The 11,144-nt window shown below is 32.2% G+C and overlaps 2 protein-coding genes across 2 annotated transcripts; both read right to left on the bottom strand.

The window, feature by feature from the left end:
* Positions 1-456: 456 nt before the first annotated feature.
* On the bottom strand, positions 457-3,100 carry LOC146950527 (epoxide hydrolase 2-like). The gene is made up of 5 exons (XM_085746439.1): positions 3,012-3,100; positions 2,713-2,927; positions 1,988-2,158; positions 1,559-1,794; positions 457-846 (listed from the first exon to the last, which is right to left on the bottom strand). Exons 1-5 carry the CDS (start codon positions 3,079-3,081, stop codon positions 597-599), a joined length of 942 nt encoding a protein of 313 aa, XP_085602565.1. The 5' UTR covers positions 3,082-3,100; the 3' UTR covers positions 457-596.
* Positions 3,101-7,931: 4,831 nt separating this feature from the next.
* Positions 7,932-10,089, bottom strand: ERF53 (Integrase-type DNA-binding superfamily protein). Its single transcript, XM_085746435.1, has one exon. The coding sequence runs from the start codon at positions 9,638-9,640 to the stop codon at positions 8,348-8,350; it is 1,293 nt and encodes a 430-aa protein (XP_085602561.1). The 5' UTR covers positions 9,641-10,089; the 3' UTR covers positions 7,932-8,347.
* Between the last annotated feature and the right edge of the window lie 1,055 nt (positions 10,090-11,144).

The following is an 11,144-nucleotide window of genomic DNA, read 5'->3' as shown; positions in this document are numbered from 1 at the left end:
TATAAAGAGTGGAAATGCAATTTGAAAGTTACGACAACACCCGATGATGAAAGGAGACCAAAACTCAACATGTGTAAAAGTATGGTAATTCTCCCATTATATTGAAAACACTCTTTTCTGTCCAATCTTGCAATGCAACGCATACAGATCGCAGTGCGAGACCTGAGTGTTCAACCAGCGTACAAGACTCGCGTAGCATTGCAACGCGACTTGCACACAATTCAGTACACTTGCCAAGACTGTCAACCACCGTTGTCTTGGTCCCCTTTTTCTCCTTCTCTCATCTTTCTTGGCCATTGTGGCAAAATATTACTACCAAAAACAATTTTATCTCATTTTAGACTGGGAGTTATAAGATTTGTTAAGTGATTCTGGATCGAGAGAGTTAAAGAGTAAAGTGATAAAAAGTAAGAGAGTATGATTCCAATCTACAACATAATGCTAACAATACTAACATTTGCCAATTAAAAAAGATCTCGTTGTAGATATTATTTATGATTGTAGCATAAAATCCTACAGAGTTCTTGCTCGAATTACTTATTGGAATGGGAGGTGCAATGCATAGAATAGAAATCACACTCACTATTACAATCAAATCAAATGCTTTGTTTGTCAAGGAACTCAATGATGAGCTTGTTCACTTTCTCTGGGAATTGTTCATGCACAAAATGGCTTCCTTCTGGAATATATGTAGTTTCCAATTTTGGCACAAAATTTTTCGCCACCCCACCTCGAATGTAGTCTTCCATGCCAGGAAAGTTGAAACAGTAGTCTTTCTCACCCATGATCAGCAGTGCAGGAACATTGACTTTAGGATCAGTTAGGCCACTTTCCACTGTGAGAGACCTGTGTGGATCATAAACAATGTTTTCTAAATTCATACAAGCATGCCCCCTAAAGTTACAGACTATTTTAGAGCATTGGAAAAAATTGACTTAATACAAAAAAAAAAGGAGGAAAATGCAATGAGTAAACAGTAATATTGGTCACTAAGTATGTAAGGTGGTGTCTCTATAGTTCCTGAAAGTATTGAAAGTACAAATACATCCTTGAGTGTATGTTATGCTAGTAATTTGACGAAACAAACTGACTGATAAAAACCATATTTCAGGACTAAATTAACTAATGTAAAACACATTTGATGATCAACTGACTAACAGCATACATGTTTGAGTATGTTGTAATTTTGATTAATTTGAGGACCGGTGAAAATGCCTAATACATTTAAGGACCAAAATGATTATTTAGTCAAAATACAAGTCTCACACACAAGTAGCCTTATAATTATTTGGAATAGAATTTCACTCCATTACAATTATTATATTTTGTTATACGTGCAGAGTATCCACTAACTTTTGCCGATAAATCGGGGAGTCTGGCTAACCACCTTCAATGGAGTCTCTCCTCGCAACTACATTTTCTATTCATATCATTCAAATCCGAGGTCTTGTTTAAGTGATTCAAATTCAGCTCAACTTAGACCAACGTAATGCAATGCAGAAATGTATGATATCGAGCATTCCAATTATGATTTTAAGTTGAATTGTAATTTGATTACCTGTATGGAACCTGCAATGCAAATCTGAAGCCAGATTTTTCATATAGTGATGCATAAGCTGTCAAGTCTTCCTCAGAAAACCATGGTGGGAGGGGAGTAGATGGGTTAAACAAGTCCATGATTTCTTGATTATCACCTGCTACTGGGACCTCACTTTTAGAAAAGAGAATATAGATGTTCCTTATAACTGATTTAACATCAAAACGGCCGAAATCTGCTTCTGCCCTCCCAGGCTCCTGAATTAGTTTACTCAATAGTCTATCATTTTAATAAACTACTACTCCGAACTTAAATAAAAGCAAAAAAAATACATCCTTAAACATGTCTATCCGGTTCAAATGGAATCAGATACATATACTTTTTTTGTTTATATCTAAGTCTAGAGGAAGTATATAGAAGATAAATATGATTATGGCAGAGAATTTGCACCTGCCACCTAGTGATGTAGAAGCCTTTTGGAAGAAGATGGTTTTGGACAGCAGAAGGACCAGGAAGTATGAAGGGAATGCCTAAAGTTATGACAGAAGCTACTTTTTCTGGATGGACAGCAGCTACAAGATATGCTGGGATGGCACCAAAGTCCTTACCAATAATGATAGCCTGATAGAAGTAATTGAAATTTCACCTTAGTCAAAGTGTCTTGTTCTTTATCCTTTCCTCTCACATTTTTTTCTTCTATTTCATAAACTTTACATTCAACAAAGCAAAAAATTTCTTTTTCCAAGTGTAATCTTGTGAACATAAAATTCTTTGTATCTAGAGAATATATATATATGCATGTTGAAAAATACTCCCTCCATTCTAAATTATATGTCACTCTAGCAAAATTTGTTCGTTCCAAATTATGTCACTTTACAATATCAAAGAATCGTTAATTTTTTTTTCCTATTATGTCCCTTACTATTTAGTACTTTATCTTTTTTCAATTCTTTTAATTTATGGTACACCAAAAAAAAAATCTTTTAATTTATGGTTTCCATACCATTATTGAAAGATATTTTTGTAAATCAACTCACAATTACTCTTTTCTATACACAATTAACTACATTTCTTAGTCTAGATGAAATTGTTAGAGTGAAATATAATTTGGAACGTAGGGAGTAACATTATTGTACTAGGTAGAAATTGATTGTATAGAATATCTTGATTCATACCTTGTTGATACCTAATGTATCTAAAAGATCCTTGACTTCATCAACAAGGTCCATTAAAGTTGCTTTTTCCGGCTCTGCTGGATGCTCAGAAAGTCCATAGCCTCTAAAATCAAAGGCAATAGCACGATATCCAGCATTTGCAACAGCAATCATTTGATATCTCCAAGTATACCATATTTCTGGGAATCCATGCAAGAAAACCACTACCTTTTCACCTGGACAAATAAAAAACATTGTTATACTTTAGAGTTTAGAAACAAATCAATCAAGAAAACTTTATGATATGAGGGAGTTGATACCAGTTCCGATCTCAGCTACATGGAGCTTTAGTCCCTTCACTTCCACATGACTGTGCTGGATGTTCTCCATCTTTGATGAAGGGTGAAGTGAGTGTGTGTGTGTTGGAGTTATATGGTTAAAAGAAGAAAGATAACAAAGGAAACAGACAAATGAAGCACCTAACTCATTTACTACATGTGTAGATACAAACAAGTTAAAATGAATATTCGGATGCTGTTTTGTAACAAGTAAAAAAAGGGGGGTCAATGGTCAAATATTAGGCATAGTTGGATAGGTATAGTTTCATGAACTATGATAAAAATATTAGTCATAGGGTTAGATTGCAAACTACCAATTGATTTGGATCCTCCAATGGCAATTGTTGAGCAAAAATGTTTCATGCAAAGGACATCCAATTTTCTCTACGTTTGCGACGCTCGGTTAATCGCATGTAAAATTGTAAGAAAATTGATAAAAATACGGCAAATTGATAGCATAATTTGGTTTTATTTACAAGTGTCGGTAGAGGTTAATTAAACTTTTTGGTTGAAACAACAACTCTTCAACCAACAGGTTTAAACAAAATATATCGACACTTTTGACACTGATAGTTTAAATGAACCGAAATTATGTTGTCATTATTAATTGTGTTGTCAATTTGAAGTGTTGTTGTTCACAATGTTGTTAACATTCACAGCCCTGAACACAATTCAGGAGTTATTTCCCTAATAGGAGTTCAAGAGTTATATCTCGAACACAGCTCATGAGTTGTCTCTCAAAACAATCGGTTTGTAACCCGTGAACGCCTTATTTAGAGTCAAAAAACGGAATTTTGGGGATCTATGAGCAATGAAGGGGGCCTGAAGATCAATTTCCATTGTATTATGGCAGAAGCCCATTTCAGTTCCTTGGCTTTCAATCTTGTTGGGTACGAGCCTAATGAAGTAGCCCATTTCCTTGCCAAGTTTCCTCAAGAGAGAATTGCTCTTCTTCCTTTTGTTTTTGCTCATTGACATGCCAACGTGAGTTAACTCACGATGAAAAGGCCGAACGTGAGTTAACTTACGTTGAAAAAGGCGAACGTGAGTTAACTCACGCTGGCATAATTAAGGAAATGAGAAACTAAAGAACTCAAACCAAACCTTAAAAAAGAAATCCCTCATTGTATTTATTTCCCTTTTTGTTGACTCTTTCTTTGGTTTTCTTAAGTGTACTCTCTTCGTCCTTAATTATATGACGTTTCAGACATTTCACACGTATTAAGAAATGTAATTTATTTTGTACTAAGAAAGAGATATCATGAGTTGTTTTACAAAACAGTCATTGATTAATGTTATAGGAAAGATAAATTAAAGAATTAAAAGAATAGAGAGTAATAAATAGTTAAGGGTATAATAGAAAAATTAACATTAATGTTTTATTGGTATTATAAAGCGACTTATAATTTAAGACAATTTTTCCCAAAGCGACTTATAATTTGGAATGAAGGAATTACATGTTTGGTATCACTGTGAATTGGACAAAATCACGGTCACAATGTGATTTTATTTAAGCTACAAGTATAACTTTTGGAAAATCATTGCGTTTAGTTTAAAGCAAGTTTTTTTTATTTATTATTTTAATAAAAAGAAGGAGGGAACACATTTTGATATATGTGTTTTCCTTCTTTCTTTTCTACTATGTTTCTATGTATCCAAACAATGTGTTACTGTGTTATTTTAATCTATCGTTCTTTAGTGTGTGTATAATTAATTTAAGGCTAAACTGCACTTTTTGCCCCTTAAGTTTCAAAATGTTGCGATTTTGACCCTCTATTAAAAAAATGTCCCAAAATTGCTGAGAAGACGCCACGTGTCCCAAAAAAGGGCCATAGTCGCAACTTTTTGGAAAGATAAGGGGTCAAAAAAGCATATTTCTCTTATGTTAGGGGGTCAAAAGAACATATTTCCTTAAACATGGGGTCACTTTTGCCATTTTTTTAAATAGGGGGCCAAAATCGCAACATTTTGAAACTTAGGGGGCGAAAAGTGCTGTTAAGCCTTAATTTAATTTGCTTGTTTTAGTTTGTTATTTGGATTTAGTTAAATTTTAGGTTTAATATGTAGGGTTAAATATATTTTTATCCCTTTTAAAAAAGTTCTACAACGTTTAGTTTTCACAATATTTTTCGTCAACCTTTTTGTCCATAGAAAAATCAAAATAGATTGAGCTCTTATCACAAGATTACCAAACTTCGCAATAGACTCTATGTCTTATAGCAAAAATATTTGGAACAAGTACACTCAAAATTTGCTTTTTAGATTAAGTTCATTGCTTAAAAAATTAATATATAATTCATCATTTGTGTTTATATTGTTTTTTTTTAACACTGTTTATATTGTTTTAAATATAAACAATATATCATTCAGTTACTATTATAAACAAAAATCAACATTTTAAATTCAATCACTAAATGATGTATATGGTCAATAATAAAGATCATATATATATATATATATATATATATATATATATATATATATATATAATTAATCTAAAATATAGTTTTCTTTTAATAATGACCGAATGGTGTAGTTGATGGCAGCCTTTTGAAGGCATTTTAATGATGAATTGTACAATGTAATTTTCCTGATTGTTTTAAAGTCATTTTAATGATGAACATAGTTGATGGCAGCCTCTTGAATCAAAGTGACATTAGAAGATAGGGTTTGGTAAATAGCAGATGACGACCGGCAGAAACAAACTAAACTATGTACGTCACTAGCTACCATCCTTCTTCTATTAGATATTTTGGGATCAATTTTTTAGTGTTTATTTCAAAATGCTTACCATTGGAATCATGTTTGATAGCATGATTAAAATCATTCATTATTAATCTCCATTATTAATGCTGTTAGAACTTATCGTTGTCGTGCCGTCACAAGTAAGAAATGTGTAAATAATCTCATGGGCCGGTGGTTGGGCCCACCTATATGCCCACTATAATTATTAATTATTTGAAAATAAAAAATATTAGTTGCACTAGTTAATGCGGAAACCGGAAATGCTGCGTTAATTTTTGTCCTTATTGTGTGTCTCATTTTGTCACGAAGAGGGGGAGAAAGACCGTATAGGCTTTGGTTGGCATTGTAAAATTAGATTTTTTTTCTTCATATTATACAAAAAACAGTTAATTATTCTCTTTAAAATAAGAGTTTAATTGTCGGTAACAAAGTTTTATATATAAAATAATGTGTTGTCATATCAATTAGTGTCGTCTGACAAATTACGTAAATAATGTGACAACACATCTTTGAGAGTATGTGTAAAATTTTGTTACACTGACGTTGTATATAAATTGAACTCTTGAAATAATAACATTAAATATAGTAAATTCACTTGAGTTGGTCTAACTTGAGTATGTTGTCTTAAAACCTTAGTTGTGCATGTACAAAAAAAAAAAAAAAAATTAGTTGTGCATTGTAAAGCTCAAAGAACAGACACAAAAGTACGTGTATATCATTCAACAAAGATGTTCTTACATCGATAACATGAGTTAAAATCGTGGCCCTACAAATAAGATAACTCATCACTACAATGAGACTTTCACAACTATTTGTGGAGAAAGGTGTGCTTATAATTTTGGTACGAGTATATAGAGTGTACAATAATTCCATAAAAAACCCTAACAAAAAGAAATCAATAAATATAAAAAATAAAAAGAGTGTGTGCAATAAGCATAAGACCAGTCAAAAATCACCATCCGACCAAAACCAAAGTCACGCCACTTAACGTGCAATTAGCAACTCATTTATATGTGTGGTCCTTTAAAGTTGACCTTTCACTTATCATGAGCCAAAAAGAAAAATGGTCTTGTTAACGAGTGTCCCTGGAACACTCTTTAAACATTTTAAAAAGGAGAAATTATTCCATAAAAAAAGTCAAATGTTTCAATTTTCAATGCATTGATTATAATTTTTTTTTTAAAATTACCTTTTAAAGATCTTAAAGAGTGCCCCGGGAACACTCGTTAACATTTCCGAGAGAAAAACAAGATAGCTACAACAATCTTCTAATTCATCCATCCTCCCTATTAAATCAAGTAAAGTTATGCACGTTTTTTTTTTTTTTAGCAAAATGAAGTCACACTATTCCTTGCGTTCCACAATGAGTGATTGAATTGACTGTTTCTCATATATAATTTTGACCTTTATTATTTTTAGTTATCTATTTTCAAAAATTATAAAAAGTTGATATTTTAAAAATATTTATAGAGACAAATCCGACTACATTTTACATGGTATCATTTTTTTTATATATTAGTATAAAAATATTATCAAATCATGTTATCAAAATAATGCACATAATCAAACTAAACCAGTCAATGTGATACAAAGGGAGTAGTATGTTTTGGATATTGCTATTAATTTGACAAGAATCAAAATGACACCGTAATTTTGCTGAAATCTAAATGTATAAATAATTTTTTTAAGATCACTTCTGTTCATCGTCATTTTGACAATCCCTGTATCAATCCAAACATACACTTAAAAATCATTCATTGTGTGGTCAAACTTATATTGGAACTATAATTCCTAGTGCTACACAAAGACGGTATATTAGGTTAGGGACTACCACTATCATATTTATTCATTTGACTTATATATTGGAAGCAATATACTCCTTCAAATATCAAATTCCTTCTTTTCTTTGATATAAAAATATAACTTTGATTGCTCATACTTGCACATCCAACTAACATGTTAATTGGACAAAACAATAAAAAAGTTAAAGGTAGAAACATAATCAAAGTCTAATATTTTTTTTAAATCGGATATCCTCCGCGCGCGTAACTGGAGAGACTAATCTCTCAAGCTTTATGGGACCTAAATGGGAGGTAAACTCTCTCTAAAAGTTCCAATGTTGCTGCATAATCAAAGCCTAATAGTAATATGACATAATTTATGCTGCAAGTCAATATATTTAATTCAACAACTACAAAAACTAGAAAATGACACATCATACATTATGTATATAGCAGTACAAACAAACTTCACAATGAACAAACTACAAATTATGTAATAATTATATATAGTAATCCATCCTTGAAGCTCAAAAAGATAGCTCATAACGGATGGAATCAAGAAGGAAATCACAAAACTGTTCCCTTCTTCCCTAAGCTACCTATACTAGATCAATAAAAAGCAACTAAATAGTACAAAAGAGTTAAGAAAAAATAAAGTTAAATCAACAAAGGTAAGACTATAAGGTATATGACCCTTAAGCTGAAAGGCTAAGAAAAGTATCCAAAAACTCAAAGGTTGTCTGGTAAAAATATCAGCAACCATTGGTTTGAGGATAAAAGAAAACTTCAAGTTTAGTTTTGATCATTATTCCAGAAGAAAGGCCTAATGGAAGAACCTGGCTCCATCTGAGAATCAAAATCATTGAATTCGGATTGTTGATTGAGATTGGAAAACGGATTTTGTGACTGCGAAAATAGATTATCGTCCCAAACAGGACTACCTGGTCCCCAAGCAGCTGGAATAGCATTAAACCATGCTGACATTTCACTCCAAACCAATTCCTGTGACTGCGAAACTGAAACTCCTTCTCCGCCTTCACTCACTGTCGCGTCACTTGATCCAATACCGGAGTCATTCTCATTAGACTCTTCCATTGGAAGTGTCTGCATCGGAGGAGGTTCAGGCTGCTTTGTCGCGGTGTTACTTGAAGGAGAAGTAACAGGCGAAATCGTTGTTTCTGTTGGAGGTGGTGATGAAGGTTCTTCTTCTTTTTCATTTTCTTTTTCTTTTCCTTTGTTGAGAAAAAGATGAGGAAAATTGAGCCTCGCATTCTCACCTCTTAACTTAAACGCCTCGCGATCATAGGCTAAAGCAGCATCTTCTGCAGTATCAAATGTTCCTAACCAAAGACGAGTTCTGTTTCGAGGTAGACGAATTTCAGCAACCCATTTTCCCCAATGTCTTTGTCTAACTCCTCTATAGAGTTTTGTAGTGCTTATAGGTTGAACTTGAGGCCTAAACATTGGTCCATTATTATTATTACCATATTGCCCCAAATACCTATTATTATTGTTGTTCATCATCATCAACATTCTTCCTCTTGGACTAAGATTCAATGCATCACTCCAATATTGAAGAATCTGTTGTTGATGTTGCTGTTGAGACAACATTGGTGGATATGGAACAATATTGGTCTGTTGTTGTGACTGTGAACCAAAAGATATCATTTGTTGTTGTTGGTTTTGTGTTGTTTGAATAGGTTGTTGAGGTTGAAAAGGTAAATTGTTATTGGCACCAAATTGTTGAGGAAATTGTTCTGAATTATGATCAAAAGCAAAAGGAAAAACATGCCTTGAAGAAGAAGCTGAAGGAGGAAAAGAGAAAGGTTGAAATTGGTTTTGGTTTTGATTTTCACGTTGAGGACTTTTGCTTTTCTTGTAAGGTCTATTATGTGACATGTTAGAAGCTTCATCAAAAACTGGCTTCCAATGATGTCTTTGAGAAGAGCTTATTTCAACACTTTTTCCTTTTTCAATCTCCCAATTAACTTGGCTTTCACCAATCTTTATAACCTTATTGTGATTGTTATGAGTTACATCACCAAAATCTTTGTTGAATTTGCCACTGTTCTTAGCTGCAGCCATTACCTTCCGCTCGCTCTCTCAAGCACAAAATCAAAAGGCACAAAAAAAAGTGATTTTTTGAAATGAGTATAAGTAAAAAAATTAAAAAGATTCAACTATTGAAATCAAAATGAAGTAATTTGATGACCCAGATAAAGATTTGGTCAAAATATAAAAGAAAGACCAAATTTTTAATTCTGGGCTGTTCTAAAAAATAAAATAAAAAAGCTTATAATCTGATCAAATAAAAAAGAGAATCAGATGAAAAAGCACTTAAATTTAAAGGTACCCATTTCAAGAAAATCTTTGTATAGAAAGAAAGAACAAAATGAAAATGGAGAGAGCGAGCGGAATGAGAATCCAATGGATTTTCAATGCTATTATTTGATGCTTGAATGTGGTGAATTTTTTGTGAGCAGAGATTCTTTCTTGTGTGGTGAAAGCCTTGGGAGATTTTGTTTGTGAGAAATGAATATGTGTTGTGAGAGGGGTTTGGTTTATATATGAGGAAGTTGAAAGTGGTTTGAAATTAAATTTCAACTTTTTATTTTTAGCTTTCCTGATTGAAGAAGCAAAGAATTGGACAAAATGTGTAGAACTCTCTTCTGTGGCTGGCTGAATGGAGCCCACACGGTTCTTTCTTTGCTTGCAAACCAATCTTTATTTCTGTTAAATTAATCGAAAGTTTTAACTATTTAACAGTGCTTAGCTTAGATGAAATGAAATCGATAATTTTTTGTTTAACCAAGATTTTAGATGTTTTTGTGAGCTTAACTCAGTTGGTATGAACAATGCATAATATATAAGGTCTGATGTTCGAACTTCGGCCACCACAAAAAAAAAACTAAGGTTTCAGATTTGTCGTCTATTAGAGAGTTGCAAAATTTCAGAGATTAATTTTTGCAGTTGTATGCGGATGATTCACAATTTACACTAAAAAGTTGAGCAAAATGTGTGTTTGATAAAAATTGATTTTGAATAAATTATCTAAAATTGATCAAGACTAAAACTGAGTTTAAATGTAAAATAGTGTATATTTTAGTGCATGAATGTTAGCAACACACATTTTTCAACGTACTTTCTTTGATTTGTTAAAATTCACATGAATTCTATCAAATCATGTGGGTCCCATATAAATTTGGTAGGTCACGTGTGAATTTTAACCAATCAAAAAACGTGTGTTGAAAAGTGTATATTAAAATGTGTGTTCCTAACATTTCTTTTTTTACAAAACTAAAGTTAACTATAATTTTGAAATAAGAAATCAAGTGTAAAGGGAAATAAATTAATTCTATCAAAAAGTTAAAATCAACTTGATACACAGTATCTATTTCACTTGAAATGTGTCAATTAATTTATCATACACATTTGTATCTGATTCTGTCTTCTTCAAAAACGAAATCAAACATGAACTAATTAAATTGAGTTCTCATGACTCTAAAGAGAAAAATCCAAGTTTCAATCAGCCCTTTATAAAACTAATTATATATTACAAGATATTTGTATAAGTAGCATAATTTAAACA

This window comes from Medicago sativa, chromosome 2 (genome assembly GCF_051527215.1).
Source record: "Medicago sativa cultivar Bolivia chromosome 2, Bolivia_mono, whole genome shotgun sequence".
In the NCBI taxonomy this organism is placed as follows: Eukaryota; Viridiplantae; Streptophyta; class Magnoliopsida; order Fabales; family Fabaceae; genus Medicago; species Medicago sativa.
This window is presented reverse-complemented; position numbering and strand designations above follow the sequence as displayed.

Excerpts from the sequence above, each read along its gene's own strand:
- ERF53 (XM_085746435.1), bottom strand. The coding sequence starts at position 9,640 with ATGGCTGCAGCTAAGAACAGTGGCAAATTCAACAAAGATTTTGGTGAT.
- LOC146950527 (XM_085746439.1), bottom strand. The coding sequence starts at position 3,081 with ATGGAGAACATCCAGCACAGTCATGTGGAAGTGAAGGGACTAAAGCTC. Across the intron at positions 2,928-3,011 it reads TGTAGCTGAGATCGGAACTG|GTGAAAAGGTAGTGGTTTTC; the intron begins GTATCAACTCCC and ends TTATTTGTCCAG. Across the intron at positions 2,159-2,712 it reads ATACATTAGGTATCAACAAG|GCTATCATTATTGGTAAGGA; the intron begins GTATGAATCAAG and ends TACTTCTATCAG.